The sequence below is a fragment of the Tupaia chinensis genome, unplaced genomic scaffold (genome assembly GCF_000334495.1).
Source record: "Tupaia chinensis unplaced genomic scaffold, TupChi_1.0 Scaffold000115_1, whole genome shotgun sequence".
Lineage (NCBI taxonomy): Eukaryota > Metazoa > Chordata > Mammalia > Scandentia > Tupaiidae > Tupaia > Tupaia belangeri.
The window spans coordinates 5216352-5236252 of NW_006159579.1; the positions used below are offsets into that span (position 1 = coordinate 5216352).

General features: G+C 40.8%; 1 protein-coding gene across 1 annotated transcript in view; it reads left to right on the top strand.

Moving 5' to 3' along the window:
- CTNNBL1 (catenin beta like 1) overlaps positions 1 to 19901 on the top strand; it is a 207577-nt gene that overhangs the window by 97301 nt on the left and 90375 nt on the right. The window contains exons 8-10 of the mRNA XM_006144120.3: positions 4218 to 4290; positions 4529 to 4587; positions 6675 to 6823. Coding sequence (XP_006144182.1) covers positions 4218 to 4290; positions 4529 to 4587; positions 6675 to 6823 — 281 coding nt within the window. The remainder of the gene's footprint in view (positions 1 to 4217; positions 4291 to 4528; positions 4588 to 6674; positions 6824 to 19901) is intronic.

Consider the following 19901-nt stretch of genomic DNA (forward strand, 5'->3'; position numbering starts at 1 on the left):
GCACCACTCAGTCCTGGAGCTTCCAGGGCTCCGGTAGAAAGCTGGCAGGCCTGAGCATTTTAGATTCCCTTTTCATGCCAATTTTTCTGTCACAGGGCTTTTATTTTGAGAAAAAATGTGATGAAATTGTCATTTTGATTTTTAAAAATTGACTATGGGAAGAGTGGAAACTCAGGTAGCAACAGCTAGACATTTCCTGGGGCAACAAGAATTCCAAATGGGAACTCAGCAGCTGTGTGCCTGTCACGTGTGCTCTAGTTCGTTTAGTGCAGCCTCATGAGGAAGATACTGTTTGCTCTCATCTTACGTAGGACAGGCCGAGTAATTCAGCCACCATCTCGTTCCTGGTCACTGTTAGAGCCGAGGTCCTACCCTGGGTATTTCTGATTCTGGTCATCAGAAAAACGTGTCGTACCTACTCTTCATTGGGTTCTTGCCTGTTAGCTTATTTAATTCACACAGTAACTCTCCAGTAAGTATTATTTTTATTTCTACTTTACTGATGGGGAAACTGAGACCAAGAAATGTTACTTGGGTCGCAGATACCCATTGCTGGTTCATGGTACTCTTGGTGGTAATGTTAACAGTGCCCTTATGCCACAAAGTATGTAATAGTCCCATTTATTTACTTAGGTCCAAGCATCATAATATATATTTATGTCCTAACAATCTAGTAGATATTAGAATAATAATAATACACATAAATTGAAAGAAAAAGTATTTTTATTTCATTCCTAAATACCACAGTTACTATGAATGGATGCATGTGCCTTTTTGGCACCACACAACTTCTCAAACCGTAGAATCAGATTGACCACCTCCCTCGTTCCTATTCCACATTGATTTTCACACAGTTGTTTTCTCACAGCAACTATCAAAACCCAGCCCCAGGACCAGCAGTTAGCGTAATGGCTTTGTCACTGGACTCTCAAGTAGTCAACTGTGGTTTGCGTCCTGGACCCAGTGGCTTAAAACTCACGCCAGGCGCGTGTGCGTGCGTGCCCAAGGTCCCAAGAGGAGAATGGAGGAGAAGGGATTGCGGCATGGCCATCCCCCCTGGGGGATGATTTCTCGCTTTCTGTCTCTCTGTCTCTCTCTGTCTGTCTGGAGAATGCACGCACCCTATAGCAAAAAAACTCAAAAAAAAAAAAAACAAAAAACCAAAAACCCAGCCCCACAAATATAATGTCATTGAAAGAGATGTACTTTGAGCAGTAGTTAATGCAGTATTCCAAAGATGGGAAGGGCTACTGTGTTTTCCTTGAAATTTTAAAATACTTAGCCCAGTCTCTGTAGCATGGTCATCAGTGTACCAGACTGCGGAGCTGGAAACCACTTGCCTACTGCAGTTTGAATCCCTAGATCAGTCAGCCTGAAAAACCCCAGGCATGTCCGTATGTCCAAGATCCTGGTGGGCCTAGGGAGTGGAAGAAGATTGCGATGGGGCTGAGCCCTGTGCAAGTGCCTCTCTGTCTCTCTCTCTGTGTCCCATGCATGCACACATGCCCTATCATGAAAACGGCAGTGCGGAGGGGAGAAGAGGAAGGAAGGAAGGAAAGAAGGAAGAAAGGAAATTAAATATATCTTGCAGTAAATTCAGCGTGGCACCTCAGTTACCTCTCCACACAGTCTGGGAACTGCCAATTTTGTATCCTTTTGTTTTTGTTTGAATTGTTTAAATAAATTTTAATTCATTGTAATATTTTTAAATGTTATAACAGCGGACAGGGCTCAGGTCTAGTTTACTCTTAGGCTTCATTCTGTGTCTTGCATATAGCAGGTGGCCAATATATAGTAATTGAAGGAAAGAGAAAAACTTCCCTGTAACTTGGAAACTGGGGTTTATAGAATCCAGTGCAGAGTAGAAGGCGTTGGAACCATGGAACAGCTATTGCTCTGGTGGTCTGATGTCTTAGGACTTTTTTCAGTCAAGCTTACTTTGTTTCAGACAAGAACTCTAGCCGATGAAAAGCTACATCGAAGCCAATGTTTCTTAAATTTTTAAAAATATAACGATACTTGGAACTTAAATAATTTAAATAAGTAATTTTATTAGTAAGTCTGTGATTCTGATAAAGATATTTACCCTTAACTTTTTACATTTGTGTTTCAATTTTTTTCTTAATTGCCAGAGGGTGGACACACTCTCCATAGGGAAACAGAGAGAAAGCACCCCTTCAGTGGGTGTGGCCATACCAAAACCCCTTCTCTTTTTCTCCATCCTGTTAGGATTTGGGGCATGGACACACACATGCCTGACATTTTTTTTTTTTTTTAAGAGAGACTTTTTATTTTTTGCTATAGGGTGCATGTGCTCCCCAGAAAGAGAGAGACAGACAGCGAGAAATCACCCCTGGGGGGGGGTAGCCATGCCCCAATCACTTCTCCTCCATTCTCCTTTTGTTCTTGGGCATGCACACACATGTGCCTGGCGTGAGTTTAAGCCACTGGGTCCAGGACTTGAACCACGATCAACTGTGTGAGGGCCCAGCAATCTAACCTTTATGCTGTCTGCTGGTCCCACTGGACATATTTTTTAAGCCACTGGGACCAGTATTCAATCCATGGTCATCCATTGGGATTTTCTTCATTAAGCACTAGGCTTTGTGTTTTGATTTTTGTGTCACTATTTTTCTTGAGTAAAACATACCACATATTGCATGTGAGCCCTGGCTGTTACACTAAATATCTTAAAACGAGGCCTAAACTTGCCGAGGAAGCACACCTGGTAGTCAGCACATGTAAGACCTTGCATTTACAGCTCTTTTCACCTCTGATGGGTTGTACCTGTTTGTCCTCCTGAAGCCCTGGGGGGCGCACTTGGGCATAACAAAGAAGACTTGCACAGGAAACTGAAATGATGCTGAATGTGGCTTGATTAGGTGCCACTCTTCCTTCTTAAGTACAAAATCAATGTCCAAACAGAACTGTGACCGGCGCTAAAGTGATGGAAGTGTTAGCTCCAAGATAAACACTTCCCTGTCCTTTACAGGTACAGAAATTATTTGTCATTTCAAAAACCTGGATAGGTAGCAAAGGCTGCTCCTGATTAATAGTCATTGTCTCTGTGCCTGCGTTTTAGGGAGCCTGGGTACTGGAAATGAAAACCCATCAGCAAGGCTTGCTCCTCTCTGCACTTTTATCCGAGGGGCATTGTTAGTGGTGTGATATTTAAGTCCCACCAACGGTAAGATATTTAGGTGGCAATGTGGATGGCCTTGAAAGATAGTCTTTGCAGTAGTTCTGTCCCCTCTGAAACTCCCAGGGAGCAGAGCATGCAGCAGGGAACGAACTGTGGGTAGTCATTTGGGTGTTAAAATATTAACACATTTTTGCATATTTAATATGGTTTCCTTTTTAAATAGTAGGGAGATTATGGCATAGGTTTATGATTTCAAATTAAATTTTAAGCATTAAAGAAATCCAAAAGGAACTACTTTGTTATAAATACCTCCAGCTAATCCAAACAAGAAATTGCTTTTTTTCATCCTTTCTGATCATATATTAGCTAATTTACCACCTAATTTTATGATTGTATCTTGTGAATGAAGCTTTATGATGAGTTTTAGTCTTAAGAGTTCAAAACTTTCTATCATTCATCTAGTTCACATTAGAGTATGTGCTATGTGCTAGACACACAGATTTTCTGGACTCAGAATGGGGAATCTGAGGGCCAGCAGATAACGTGGAGGTTAAGAGTGCCGAATCACTCACATAGCCAACTCCATGGTTTGAGTCCTGGACCCAGTGGCTTGAAAATCACACTGGGTGCCTATGTGTGCTTGCCTAAAATCCTGAGAGGAAAATGGAGAAGACATTGCAGTGTGGCCATCCCTCCTGGGGGAAATTTCTTCCCCTCTTTTCCTCCCCCATCTCTGTCTCTGTCTCTCTCCTATAACAAAAAAGCAAAGCAAAAGAACAACAAAAGAAAAAGAAAAGAGGGGGAATCTGGGAAGGCTTCACAGAGGAGATGATATTTGTACCTGGGCATTAGGAATGAAAGAGCTATTGTGTCTATATGCCATTTATGGCTTTACTATGTAGTACTTAGGTTTGGTCTTTTGAGAGCAGAGGCAGAGTTTTTTACCCTTAACCTACCTTTTTCCTTTCTAACTTGTACTTCTCTCTAACTCAGATTCTGGTACTTGTGAAAATTTGTCCCGGGGACAGAAGTGAGACCCCTAAATGTTTTTCTCATTTCTCCTGTTTCCCCACAGGCGAAGATGCCTTTCGATGCCAACAAACTGTACTGCAGCGAAGTGCTGGCCATATTGCTCCAGGACAACGATGGTGAGGCTCCCTGGCGGTATTGATATTCTGTTAGGATAGGAGCCAGGCTTGTTTCAGATCATGACAGCAAGCTCTCTTGCCTTTGGCATCCCCTTGCTCCCCCTCTTGCTCTCTGTGCAGCTTTTGTACTCTGTCAAGCTGTATTGATTTTGTTTGCTGATGTATCAGTGTTAGACGGCTGTAAAATCTGACAGTTAGCTTCATTTTTTTTTCTTCCTCTATTTTTTTCCTCTTTTAGAAAACAGGGAATTGCTTGGGGAGCTGGATGGAATCGATGTGCTTCTTCAGCAGTTATCCGTGAGTAATTCTTATGCTTCCTGTCTGCCATGAAGATGCATGGCCTGCTTTAAATGGGAGGTGGAGCTGGAGATTGTGGGAAGGCATAAGCCATGTGATGTAAGCCATGTGGAGCATGTCAGCAGGTCTGAGGTTACTCTGGGAGTACATGGTTTGCCTCCTTTTCGTAGTCTTTTGTTCTTTTTTAAAAAATATTTATTTTTTATTATTTTGTTTGTTTGTTTGTTTTTGTGGGGGGGTTGAGAAGTTTTTGCTACAGGGCGTGTGCTCTCCAGAGAGACAGAGAGCGAGAAATCACACACACACACCCCCCCCGGGGGACGGCCACACCGCAATCCCTTCTCCATTCTCCTCTCAGGATCTTGGGCACTCACACACACGCGCCTCGCGTGAATTTAAGCCACTGGGTCCAGGACTTGAACCGCGGTTGACCACATGGGAGTCCAGCGACATAGCCATTACACTAACTGCTGGTCCCTTATTTTTGTTTTGATTTGATCAGAGAGAGACAGAGAGAGAGAAAGCGCAAGAGAGAAAGCAAACCACCTGGTCTGGGACTCAAACCATGGCCAACCATGTAGTTAAGTCCAGAGCCTTAACTACCACACCACCTGCTGGCCCTGTAGTCTTTTGTTCTTTTGGACCAGATATCACTGTGGACCTGGGTGGACTCTTCCCATCCTCTAATCCAATGCCAATCCAAACAGATGTGCCTTTCGCTTAGGTATATATTCCTGAGCCGAGACTACTAAATTATTTCATTTGGATTGCTCATAAGAGGATTCACCTCCTTTCCTTTCAGTCAGCCATTAAAATAGGGTCCATTTATTTAAGGTCCAGATAAGAAGAAAGGGAGCAAGTTCCAGTGTAGCGGGGCAGAGGTCACAGAGGAGACTAGGGAAGGACGTGGCTTGGAAGGCTAGACTGAGAATTTGGGAACTGCCATTTGCTCATACAAGAAATGTAAATCCAATCGAAATGTTATCCTGCTGGCATGCTGAAAGTACTGTTAAGATTTCTTCTAACAAATCTCATCTGTGTTACTCCAAAAACAAGACTGAAAATAGAATATTTGGATAAAATCGTGAGAGTGTTGGGAGTGTCTGAGATGTCAGTTTGCATACAGCTTCCATCTTGCTGCCAGCAGCCTGAGTGGCTTGGCCTCCACCCCAAAAATAGAGCTTTGAAATGAGAATCCGTTTCCAATTCTGGAAAGGTATATAGTCCTTCTCCTGCGAGGTTATTGATCATCCCAGAGTAGGCTGTGAGGGTATGCATATAACGTTAAAAGACTTTCCACTAGCGTGCTGTATACCTCTGGCAAAGACAGCACTTCTGCTGTAAACCCTCCTGTGACTTAGATCCCCAGTTGCTGAATGAGGCAGCTCAGTTGCCCTGATTGTTAAGAAACTCATCCTTATATTGAGCCAAGATTTCCCCTCTGGATTGCGGTTATTGTTAGAAGGAGAGGAAATGGGATGTGGTTGGGTTGGGCAAGTGGAGTTGTTTCTTGCCCTGGATAATGGTTTCAGGGGTGCTCATTTTGTTCATTTAGCTATATGTGTCCTTTATGGGTTTTCTGTATCTGTGTTGTATTTTGCAGTAAACATGTGGCTGTTACTGTTTTAAACAGTCTTTTCTATGTTGTGATCCTCCTGCCTTAGCCTCCCAAGTAGCGGGAGCTGTAGTTGTGACACTGCCCTGCTCTTTGGGTTAGGCTGGAATCGAGCCCAGGCCTCTAAGATGACCTCAGTCAGCAGAGTAGCAAGCATCTACCAATGTGTGCTACTGCAGCTGGGCCCGTTTTTTAGAACATATATCTTCCTCCCTGGAATTATCTATCACCATGGGCCTAGCAGTCAGTTGAGTGCTTTGTTTTTTTGCATGAATTAATAGCCATGTACTTACAATATCTGTGAATCAAAAAGTCTCGTTTCTCTAAAATAGAAACTGCCATGAATTTTGTTTGGTAAACTTCCGTTTTCTTATTTGTGGGGTTATAATAGACAGGCTTGGGACACTAAGTGGTGACTGATGAAAAGACATTCTCTTAGGGTTCCGTGTGTTCTGCTGTCTTTGCCTGACAGGTGTTTAAAAGACACAATCCCAGCACGGCTGAGGAACAGGAGATGATGGAGAACCTATTCGACTCACTCTGTTCCTGCCTAATGCTCAGTTCCAATCGTGAGCGCTTCCTGAAGGGTGAGGGTCTTCAGCTGATGAACCTCATGCTCAGGTACGTTTCTCACCGCCCAGCTCTCCCATGTTTTTTGCCTGACTTTTCATTATTAGGCTGGATTTAAAAACACGTCGTTGTGGGCTTTTGTAGCGTTCAGTTTCCTAGATATAAAGGACAGTAAAGCCTTCAGGCATGGGCATGTCGGTGTATGTATGTGTGTGTACATGATTTTTCAAAAGTATATTTTGGTCTGTCTGTATCCTACCATTATATCAGCTGGTAAATAACCATTGTGTTTGAAGAGTGATACTCCTTCCCTTAGTGTTAGGAAAATTTAGCCATTAAATTTCTAAATTCAGCCTAATTTTCTGTATATGCCTCAAGTTTATCTGTTTTTTTGTTATTCTCCAGAATGTCATTCATTTTTTTTTAAATTTCTACATTCATTGAGTTGTGCATAAGCTATGTACTTAGCATAGGAAATACAAAAACATGCAAGACAGTTCTAGAACTTTTGTTTACTTATATATCTATGCGCTAATTCCTTCAAGTGGATATTGTGTAAGTTTCATAATTATTTCACAGAATCCTGAAGTTGGAAGCAAAGGGGAGGTAATTTGTATCGATAACTCTTTTGAAAAAAATGTAGCTAGAGAAGTGTGAGTGAAAGTAGCAGGGAGGAAACCAGAGTCTAGTGTCGGGTCAACAGACAGTTTCGAAATTGAGAGATACTAGAGCATGTTTGCATGGTTAGAAGACTAATGATATGGAATTAGTCTTTATAAAATTGTACCAAACCCTGCCATCTTAAAACTTCTAATCATGTATAATGAAACTCTGTTAAACAAAGATATTTCTTTTAAAAAAATCTTAAGTTTGGTATATATTTATTAAATGTAATTTGAAAGACATATATGCAGAAGTGCTGTTAAAATATTGATGAAGGTACTATGTTAAGTGCTAGGCATTTATGGAAATAAATTAAAATTCCTTCCTTCAGGAGCTAAAAAGACAGATCCGTCACCCAAACAGCCTGTCTTTGGGAGTATATTTTCTTATAGTCTTTCTGTCTGTAATTGTTTTCTTATTTCAGCAATGTTTTAGGCCTGCCACACATAAAGTTTTCTATTCTGTTTCTTTTTAAACTTAACATGCTGGCCCCCATGCTGTGATAATAATCCTCAGGAGAGTTTTCAATAACTGCGTAATAGACTCGAAAGGAACTGTCACTTGGTATTCTGTTGTTGATACTGAGGTTGTTTCCAACGTTTGCTATTAAAACAAATTCTACAGTGACCATTTTTGTGTTTAAAATGGTTTTAGGATTATCAAGGTATATATGCAGAGCCTTCAAGAAGTTCATGGAACATGTATATTATGAAAAAAATTGTGCACGGATTTTGGAATCTTTGGTACTATTTTAGTTACCAGAGGAAGGAGGCATGCACTTGTCACAGAGCCGGAGAAACAGAGAGAGAGAGAAAAAAGAGGAGAAAGTACGGGGTGTAGGCACACATCCTTTTCTCCTCCAGTTTTCCTTCCTTTCAGGGTTCGGGGCACATGTTGCACACGTACCTGGTGTGCTTTTCAAGCGTCCAGGGTCAGGGTTTGAGCTGTAGTCAGCCACATGAGATCTGGCTCTCTTAACCACTAGGCTTGTACTTTAATTCCATTTTTTCATGAACTACTTGAAATCCACTCATTTCTAGAATAGGTTCTCTTTAAAGAACTTGTAGTGTACTTGGGGCAGAGTACACCTCTTTGTTCAGTGCATGTAAGGCCTTGTACTGACTGAAAGTCTTCCTTTGAGGAATTGCTTTTAAAACCAAATGATTTTATAAAGTGCAGAAAGGGGTATAGGAAATTATTCAGAAACTTTTAGTGTTTAGTTGAGTTTCCATTAGTTTTACCCTCTTGAGTCTTTTGTTTATCTTCTTTACCCTTCTAATTGCCTGTCCTTTTGTTGCAGTGACCCACCTTCCTGCAAGCAGATAGCATCCAGAGGCCTTCTAACCTTAAAACTTCACTCTGCTGGGACTTTCCTCTAAGCTTCTTAAAGGTCTGAGCTGCCAGTGTCTTTGGATGGCTGAGTGCAAACAGGAACTGATGCATTCCTGTAGCATATGGCCTGGTAATGTGTAGCAGTGGGGAGCTGAATAAATAACCAGAAATATGGATTATTCAAACAGGAATGTTGAGATTCTGGGAGGCTAATTAAAGAAGAGCTCCAAAGGACTTAGAAACTGTACCTCTTTAGGATCCCTAACTTTCTGTTTGAATGCTGAAGTTGCTATTATACTCATTCTTTTGCATTAATTAGCCGTATTCGCAGAGTCAGCATTTCCTTTTTTCTCTTTCTCATGATCTTTGTTCTGGGTTATTTTTCTTCTTCCTGAGTGGGAAGTTTAATTGAGAGGGATTTTTTTTTCCTTTCTACTATATTCACCCTTCTTGATCTAGTAAGAGCTACCAAGTTGTCTTTTGCCTGGAGAGAACCCATTCAAGACTGGATAGCTACATCAATCACTAGAAGTTTAAAATGTCTGTGGTTCCACTTTACTTTGATTCTGTCATTTATCCCATGGTTATTAAGTGCCTGCTTGGAGAGGAGGCAGTATGGTGAAATGAAAGAATGGGTTTTGGAGTTAAGGCACATGTGGGCTTAAAACATTATGTTGCTCTGTCATTTACCAGCTCTGGATATTTGGTGAGTTACATTAACCTTTCTGACCTCCTGACCCTCAGTTTCTCATCTGGGGGAAAAAAAAAAGGGAATAGTAAGGCTCAATTTGCAGGAATTTTAAAGGAATTAGACTATATGAAGTATTTTGGACAATTCTGCAGCTATTAAAACATTCATCAAATACAATGTTAACATCCCAGGTCAAGAAACTCAAAGACTAGCAAGAGAGGCAAATATAGAATAACCATAATATGACTGAGCGTGGTAACTATTAAGAGGAACAGCGAATTTTGTATGTATTTACTTGGTGAATTGTTTTACTTTTAATTTTGAGTAAGGAAAGGTCACAAACAAAATAGTCATTTACTATGTGTTAGTCCCTGATTATCCATACGGGATACATTTCAGGACCCCCAAGGGGTGCCTGAAACCATAAGGAGAGCAACCAAGCCCTATAGATACTGGTTTTTCCTACACATATGCACCTGTGAGAAAGTTTAATTTATAAATAGGCTCAGTAATAGATTAACAGTAATAAAATAAAATAAAACAGAATTGTTAAACATACCATAAAAAAAGTTATATGTATGTGGTTTCCCTCGACATATCTTATTGTCCTATACTATAGGTAATTTGAATACACAGAGAAACAGGTTAAGGGGTGACCACTATATCCTCACACACAGTCTCTCTCTTATGCACATACACATACATATAAATGCTGCCCAATTGAATATAATGTCTATACCATCAAATACACTCATTATAAATGGCAGTTTTAAATTTGCTGATGTATATGATGTTTCCACAGTCACAATGAAGATACAGACAAGAACTGTCTAGCAGAAATGCAGTGTGAACTAGATAAGATACTCAAACTTTTTAGTACCACTTGGCAATAATTAAAGAAATAAAATTAATTTTAATAAAACATTTTATTTACTTTAGGATACCAAAAATAATCGTTCAACATGTAGTCCATATAAAGAAATTATTGATCCATTTTACATTCTTTTTTTATACATGAAATCCCATGTTATTTTACATTTACAGCTCAATTTGGTTGCTAACTATTTAGATTTCATAAAATTTACAGTTGAAAAAGCAGATTCCCCCTTTCCAAATCTCTCTAAATATGTTTAAATGTTTTACAGTAACTGAATCAAGTATCGGTTTTTACATTAAAATTGAGATCTATTTAAATTTAAAATTTAGTTCTTCAGTTGCATTAGCCACACTTCAGGTGCTCAGTAACTGCATATGGCTAGTGGCTGCTGGATTGGGCAGTGCAGTCATAGATCATTTTTATCACCCCAAAAGTTCCCTTGGTATCTTTTGCAATCAGTTTTTACTCATCTATTCCTGCCCCCAGGCAGCCTTTGTCATTCTAGAATTTTATATAAATGGAATTGTACAGCATGTTTTTTGTCTAGCGTATTCCACTCAACAGACTATTTTGAGATTCATTTGTTTTACATGTATCAGTAGTTTCTTTTTTATGATAAGTAGTTTTCCAGTATATCTCTATATTCCAGTATACCCATTTGCTTAGTCACCTGTTATGAACACTATGGTTGTTTGCAGTTTTTATCATTATGAATAAAGCTGTTAATAGCCTTTGTATAAACAGATTCTTATTTCTCTTGGGTGAATACCTAGGAGTAAAATGACTGAGTCATATTGTCAATGTGTATTTTTAGTTAGAAACTACCAAAATAAACTTGTACTTTAATTCCATCTTTCCACAAACTTTTCGAAGTCTCCCCATTTAAAGCTAAATGTAATCCCTAAATTAGGTAATGTAAGCAATCTGGTAGTCAAAATTCTCTGACTTCCTTCGTCCTTTTTTTTTTTGGATAGGTTTTTGCTATAGGGCGCATGCGCTCGCCAGACAGACAGAGAGACAGAAAGCGAGAAATCACCCCCTAGGGGGGATGGCCACACCACAATTGCTTCTCCTCCATTCTCCTCTTGGGATCTTGGGCACACAGGCACACACGCTTGGCGTGAGTTTTAAGCCAGGGGTCCAGGACGCAAACCGTGGTTGACTACATGGGAGTCCAATGACACAGCCATTACGCTAACTGCTGGTCCCAAACTTATCTACTTTTTTGATTATGTTTTATTCATGCCCTAGTACATGGCTTATTCTTGTAAATATTCTGTGAACATTTGAATAGAAGTTGTACTTCTAAGGTATAAAATGCTATAAGTGGAGTCAGCAAGTGGTGTGGTGGTGGTTGAGGTGCTGGATTTCCACGTGGCTGACCATCGTTTGAGTCCTGGACTTGGTGTCTTGTGTTTTCACATTCTCTCTCTAGCGAGCAGATATGTACTATAGCAAACTTGTATCTTTTTTTAACAAGTATACTAATTAATTTGTTTAATCTTCCACAGTAACTGATTTTCCCCCCATTTCTTTTCAAACTTTTTACTTGTTACAGTCTAACTGGCTTATTCAGTAAGTAAATGCTAATTATTTTTAATCTTGGATTATATATTTTGTCAATATTAAATAGCCCTCTTTGTGGTATGTAACATACTTGGTTTTGAACTTTTTGGTAATTTTGTATTTATGGCATTCTTTCTCCTCATTTTGTCTTTAGCGTTTCACATCATTTTTGTGTTTTTTTTTTTTTTTTATTGTAATGAGTATGATACTTGTCTCGTTTCTTGTCTGTTTTCTTTTTATGGTTTCCTTGATGGTTTTATTTTATTTTGTCTTTTGGATTTTTCATTATTTTCCTTCTGCAGATATGTGAAGTTATTCTCTCTTCTCTTAGTGATTAGCTTTACTTTTTTAAAAAGTGTGGCTTTACATCTTAGTCTGTGAACATCTGATCTGGCATCAGGTCCCTTCAGAACCTGATCTCTGTCTAATTCTCCCCTTGCTATTTCAGATCCTTTAACATATTCCACAATTTTTGGTATGTCTAGGGTTAAACTTCTCTAAGCAGCCTTCTCCTTTATGACTTCCCCGACCCTGCCATCACTCCCCACCCCCATGAATTTTGGGTTGTTTCTAGTGTCCTTGGCCTACCTGAGTCAAAGTACTTACCATCCTGGTTGCTGAAATCTTTTGTGTATGTCTCCAACTGTATTGTGAGATTCTTAAGAGCAGAGGCCAGATCTTCTTTGTCAGTACCTAGCAACAGGTATGTATTTGGCTTTAGTAAATATTTTCTAAATGAATGAGAAAAATCCGAGAACTAGTTTCGCCATTTAGACTCATTGGCTCATAGAGTTTCTGGCAATAGATAGACCCAAAGAAAGAGAATTGGCGTATAAAAAGCCACACAGCAGAGAACTCAGTCTTTTGCCTTAACATATTTAGTTCTGCTCTTCCCTGTCAAATGTTTTAGCACGGGAAGAGCAGTAGTGGGCGGTGGGGCGGTTGTGATCCTGATGCATCAAAGCTCCAGGCAGGTCAGGGTAGAAGTGAGCGCTGGTCCTGGACTTGCTGCCCAGTTTGTCCTCTGCCCACTCTGGGCTGCACTGCAAAGGCCAGCACAAGCCTATGCACTTGGGTTTGTTCTTGTGTAGGCACTCAAACCTTCCATCAGCCTCCCGGATATTTTAGGGTTATAGTGGAGGTATTCATTTCTTTCGGGTTTTTTTTGTTTGTTTTGTTTTTAAATTTGTCAAAGGGCACATGCATGCAACTGGAGAGACACATAAGAAAGCAAGAAAGCAAGAATCACCCCTCTCCGGGAATCGTCACAAATTAATCCCTTCTCCATTTCTTCTTCCTGCCATGATTTTGGCCGTACATATACACATTCCTGGCATATTTATCTAGCCTCTGGGTCCAGGACTTGATCTGTACAGTTAACCTTATGCGACTTAACCACCAGGCCAAGATAATTATTTCTTAGAACCTTTCTACCCAAGATTCAAAGAAGTCCTTTATACAGTTGCGCATTCTCTGTTTTTGTTTTGGGGAACTGTTTTTCGAGCACTGCTATCTCCTTACCTCTTCCTCATAGGCCTTTCCTGTCTAGTTTACCCTATCACCCAGGTGTTAGTTTAGTTGTCAGGTGGATTTTTTCATTTCTGTGTTCAGAGTGTCTGGATTTCACAGTACTTGACAGAATCAATAAGAAAAAAGGCTTTTTTGTTTTGTTTTTCTCCCTCCGCCAAAGGATAGATGAAGACATCTTGGAAAAGAAGGGAAGATTGTTCAGATGATATTTAAAAGTGAAATTCCTGCGGTGAGAAAAGCAGCAGGTAGCCATCCTAGAGTATAGGAACTACAAAAAAAAAAAGAAAGAATTTCTCATTTGGTTACATTAGCATTTTGGTAAGGAAAGTAAAGGTTGAGGCAACGCGAAGGTGGAGAAGCTCCGGCAATGTGGACTTGTGTACTGAAAAGAAGAGAGAACCAGGGTCTCCAATGTCAAAAATACTGATCGTGGGACCAAAAGGTAGCTTAGTGGTTGTGGCGTTGGACTGTCCCCACAAGATTGACTGCAGTTTGAGTCCTGGACCAGTGGCTTGAAACTCACACTGGGTGCATGTGCATGCTTGCCCAAAATCCTGAGAGGAGAATGGAGGAGAAGGGACAGTGGTATGGCCATTCCGGGGTAGGGTGGGGTGGGGTATTTCTCCTGCTTTCTGTCTCTCTATCTCTTTGGTGAGCACATGTGCCCTGTAGCAAAACTCTGTGGGGGAAAAAAAGAAGAAAATGTTGATCCTCTGTTTCAGTGAGTTGGCTTAGTTTTTTCTTTCTGATAGTCAAGAGTTAGAGTACAGAGAATGTTTGGATAGTCTTTGGTAAGTAGCAGAGAGTTAAACTATAAACCTGGGGGCTAGACAGTGGCACAGTGGTAAAATAAAATGCTCTGAGAGGCTGTCCCCCTGAGAACATTTCTGGTTCAAGTCTGGAGAGCTCCCCTGGGTACACCAGGCATGCCATCTGAACCTTACTGGGGCACGGTGCCTCTCGTGCTCTCTCTCATAGAAGAAATAAATACATAAACTTTTTTTTTTTTTTTTGGAGAGATTTTCACTGTAGGGCGCGTGCGCTCGCCAGACAGACAGAGAGAGACATAGAGACAGAAAGCGAGAAATCACCCCCCAGGGGGGATGGTCACGCCGCAATCCCTTCTCCTCCATTCTCCTCTCGGGATCTTGGGCACACACGCACACGCGCCCGGCGTGAGTTTTAAGCCACCGGGTCCGGGACGTGAACCGCGGTCGACTACGTGGGAGTCCAGCGACATAGCCATTACGCCAACTGCTGGTTCCCAATACATAAACGTTTTTGGAAAAAAGGAAAGTAATAAAATTAATTTTTAAAAAAAACATGAACATGAATCAAGCGGTATCTTTATAGACAGGGATTGTTGAGAGGAAAAAAATTCAGGAAAGTTAGAAATTAATTTGTGCAATTTAACAAGGTGATCAGGGTCAGAGGGTCCAATCCACAGAAACAGGACTAAATTATATTTAACCGGGTGGGGCCATTTTAAAATCTGGCAAAGAAAAAGGAGCTGGAGGTATAACAATGCCCTCCTTGGTCCTGGATAGAGGCTGGGGGGACATTATTCTTGGTTATAGATGTCTCTGGTAAAGTGATTGCTACAAAGAGAGGATTCCAGTATATCAGGTGTAATTACAGCCTGTACTCTAATCATTTGCTTCTAGCTGCCACAAAGCACTTTTAACATTATGTCCCTGTATCAAAACAGTTCAGTGTTCTCGAAGAAGCAGAAAAACCAGTGGGAGGCAGAAGAATTACATTGTCAGTTTCCTTGAAAATGTTGACATGAAGCTTATTACTTCTGTTGTAAAACCCTGTTTCAGTTAGAAAGAGAAGAGACCACTGCAATCCCAAGGGATGTGTACAAACGCAACTTTGGGTTGTGTAGCAGAAATACAGTGAGCCCATCTTGGTTATTAACTGTCAAGGCAAAAAAAGAAAGAGAAAGAAGTTTGCATAGTCATGTCCATCCAGGCGCCACCATTTTTTCCCCCTCTGAGGCTTTTCGGTAAGGTTTCCTTTAAAGAAAAGCATCTCTGCTGAAGAAAATGAACCAAGTAGCAAAGGTGTGCCATCTGCAGTAAGTCTGTATAGACCTAGTTCTGGACTGTGAGCTTATGGCAAAGTGTACGCGTAGGTAGGCCAGCTGGGGAACTTGGATTTTTATTCTACTCTCCGTCCACTTTTTTTTTTTTTTGGAGAGATTTTCACTGTAGGGCGCGTGTGCTCGCCAGACAAACAGAGAGAGACATAGAGACAGAAAGCGAGAAATCACCCCCCAGGGGGCATGGCCACGCCGCAATCCCTTCTCCTCCATTCTCCTCTCGGGATCTTGGGCACGCACGCACATGCGCCCGGCGCCGTCCACATTTTTTAACCTTGTTCTGCTCTGGTTTTGTTCGTAATGAACATCTGAAGATTCAAAGGTACAAACTCTCGGGTCATCAGAAAAGCTATGATGTATTTTTCTATGCAAAAATGTGTCATGACTTTTCTGATGACCAGTATCTTGCATTTTCATTCTTGTGGTCTTTTATAATATTTTTTGGTAGACTGGACGGTACATGTGCTTGCCGAAGATGGGGGTGGGGGGAGTGTTCCCCTGGGGGATGGTCATACCACAATCCCTTCTCCATCTCTTTCTTTTGGGGTTTTGGGCACGCACATATGCACGCACACACACCAGGTATATTTTTCAAGTTCACCTCGTCCATGACTCAGATAGTGCAGTTGGCCATTCAGGATCCAGCCACCTTAACCACCAGGCCACTGCTGGCCCCCTGTACACTTGAGAAGAATATATTTTGTTGTTGGGTGGAATGTCTTATAAACATCAAGTAAGTTAGGTGTCCATATTGTTTAGGTTCATGTTCATATTGTTTGCTTAGGTCTCCTGCATCTCTGTCTTCTACTTTTATTTTTAAGTTTATTTTTTTTCCTTGAGAGAAGCAGGCACCCTTGATAGGATCCCATCACACCCTCATCCCATTTGCCCCACAAGCCTTTCAGCCAGCCAGGATCATGGACGCCCACACACTCGTGCCTACTATGTCTCAGGTCAGCCTGGGATCCGAACTGTGGTCTTCCATGGGGCTCCAGCATTGCAGAGTGGTGCCCTGTACCACCACAGCTGGGCTTGTGTCAGTTCCTGAGAGGAATGTCAAGACCTCTCATTATCAATTCCGGGTATGTCTGTTTCTCCTTTCAATCCTATCAGCTTTGCTTTATGTGTTTTGAATTTTTTTTTTAGGTGTTTAAACATTTAGGATCTTATGTTCTCTTATTTAATTGACCCTTTTATCATTGTGAAATGAGTTTCTCTAGTAATGTTCTCTGACCTGAAGTTGCCTTTGTTTCATATTAATATAGCCACCACAGCGTCCTCTTAGCGTTAGCATGGTATATCTTTACCATCCATTATAGACTAATTGTGCCCTCCTCATCTCCTCAAATGTATATGTTGGAGCCCTAACCCTCAGGTGACTGAGTTTGGAGGTGGGGCCTTTAAAGAGGTAATGAAGGTTAAAAGAGGCCATAAGAGTGGGACCCTAAGCCAGGTAGGACTAGTGTCCTTGTTAAGATGATGACGAGATACTGAGAGTCCAGGCACACACTTGTAGTGTGGAACCGTACTGAAGTTCCAGTTCTCCTTCATGGGTTTTATGCTACTTTTGCCATACATTTTACTTTGACACCGGTCATGAATCGTATTATATGTTGTTTGTTTGTTTAAGCAACTATTTTTTAAAAGAGATTTTTAAAAATAAAAATGTTGTTTGTATCTACCCATGTATTTGTCATGGCCAGGGCTCTTTTCTTAGTGTGGATCCGGATTCCATTTGGTATTAGTTTCCCCTGCCTGATTGGCTTCCCTTAACAGTTACTCTCTTGTAGTGCCGGCCTATGGGAATGACCTCTATCAGCTTGTCTGTGTCTAAAAAAGGTGTTTGCCTTCATCTTTGGAAGATGTTTTCACCAGGTATAGCATTCTAGGTTGATAGGGTTTTTTCCTTTTGAATACTCTGTTGATCTACTGACTGGCTTTCTTGGTTTCGGACAAGAAGTTTGACATCATTCATATATGTGTTTCCATATGAGTATGTGATTTGTCCTTTTTGGGGGGAAGGTTTTAGACAATTCTCTGTATCATTGATTTTGAATAGTTCGATGATGACGTGTCTTCGTGCAATTTTCTTTGTTTCTTATGTTTGAAGTTCATTGAGCTTTTCGAGACTGGGGGGCTTGTTTTCTTCAGAAGAAGAAAATTTGGTAATTTTTTCTTTTCGTTCCCCATCTGTCTTTCAGGAACTATAATTACAGAGACGTAATATAATTCATAATTACAAGTTATATATTATAAAATACATCTGCGTATATTCTAGGCTGTTTGAAATTGCCCATCCACAGTTTGCTGATGATCTCTTTCCTATTTTGAGTCATTTCTGTTACTATGTCTTCGAGCTCACTCTTCCTTTTCTTTTGCAGTTAATCTCATCCACTTTGTTTTTCATCAGCTATTGTAGTTTTCTCTCTAGAGGTTCAGTTTAGTCTTTTTTTATGTCTTCCATGTTTCTAGTTAACATGCTGAAGCTTTTCCCTGCCTTCTTCATTTTATATTATCAAATTTAGTTATACTAACTGTTTTGAGGTCTTCGTCTTCTAATTCTGCCATCCATATTATTTTCACTGATGACTTTTCTTCTATTTATGAGTCATATATTCCTGCTTCTTTTCAATAAAAAAATAATTTTGGCATAGTGGTTAAGACACTGGGCTCCCACATGGCCGACTGTGGTTTGAGTCCCAGACCTAGTGACTTGCTTTCTCTCTCCCTCTCTCTCTCTCTCTCTCTCTCTCTCTCTCTCTCTTTCTCTCTCTCTCTGGTGAGTGTGTGTGCCATGTGGCAATTTTTTCTTATGATGATAAATAAAATTAAATAATTCTTTTTAAAAAATTTATTAAAATTTAAATATGGGACCAGCCATTGGCGTAATGGCTATGTTGCTGAACTCCCATGTAGTCGACCACAGTTCATGTTCCAGTGGCTTAAACTCACACTGGCCACATGTGTGTGTGCACCCAAGATCCTGAGAGGAGAATGGAAGAGAAGGGATTGTGGTGTGGTCATCCCCCCTGGGAGCTGATTTCTCTCTTTCTGTCTGTCTCTGTCTTTCTGGCAAGTTCAGGTGCCCTATAGCAAAAGAAAAAAAAAATACTCTCCAAAAATAAAAAAGAATAAATTCAAATATTAACCAGCTGGTAGCAAAGTGCCTGCGATCCAGGTAACTGGATCCCACGTGATTGACTGCATGGTCTGAGTCCTAGATCCAGTGACTTGAAAAACACCAGACACATATGCATACCTGCCCAAAAAGAATCCCTAAGGAAAATGGAAGAGAAGCATCCCCTCCAGGGGATGCTCTCTCACTGTCCATCCCCTACCCCCATCTTTATGGCAAGCACACATGTTTGTAGCATTTTTTTTATTCAGAAGTTCATTTTTAATTGAAATTCAGATATTGTGCATTTTAAAATTAAATAATTTAATTGAAATTCAATTTTTAATTGAAATTCAAATATTGTGAATTTTACCTTCTTGGATGCCCTCCACCCCCATATTTCTGTAAATATTCTTAAGCATTGTTTTAGGAAGTAAAGCTACTTGGAAATAATTGAGGCTTGCTTTTGAGCTGTTAGGAGAACCACGCCAGTTTTTATCCTGTGGCTAATTTTTTTTTTCCTACTGTAACTGGTAGGAACACAAACTATTCCTGGCTCTTGCTGAGGTCTAGGATTTGTTTCCCCTACTTCTTTCGGGCGGTTCCTTTCTGCAGCAGTGATTAGTTTCTTCGTGTGCTCGTGCACGTCAGTTGTAAAGGTTGGAAGGGGTCCTCTGTGGCTCTCTGTGCTGGTGCTGCCTTGGTCTCCATAGGCGGCCAGGTCTGTCTTCGCTGTGTTCTGTGGCCTACGAGGTCTTCAGGAAGCCAGGTAGGCTCTAGGCATTTATTGCCCTCTCAGGGTTCACTGTCCTGTACTGCCTGATAGCAGTGTCTGAAAACCATTGCTTTGCTTATTTTTTTCCTTTTTTCCCACTTATTTCAGAGGTACAGAAGTGGGTGAAAGTCTAGTCCCTGTTACTCCCTTTTGGCCTAGAATGGAAATCCAGTAGTATGTTACATGTTTTAAAACTCCATCTTCCTTACTGTTAGATAATAATGCATTTACCCCCTGTGTGCCAAGCTTATCTTACACAACTCTGCTGTATCATGTGTTAGCCATCAGGCAGGTTTTGTTGTAATTACCACCCCCAAATCTCAAGGACTTGAAGTTTGTTCAACAATGTTCATTGTTCACTCATGGTGCATCCATTGCTGGCTATTGGAAGCACTGCTCCACACCTTTTTTGTTTGGGGACTGAAGCTGAGGGAGCAGAGCCTAGCAGGATATGCCTCCTTCACAGCAGAGGGGAA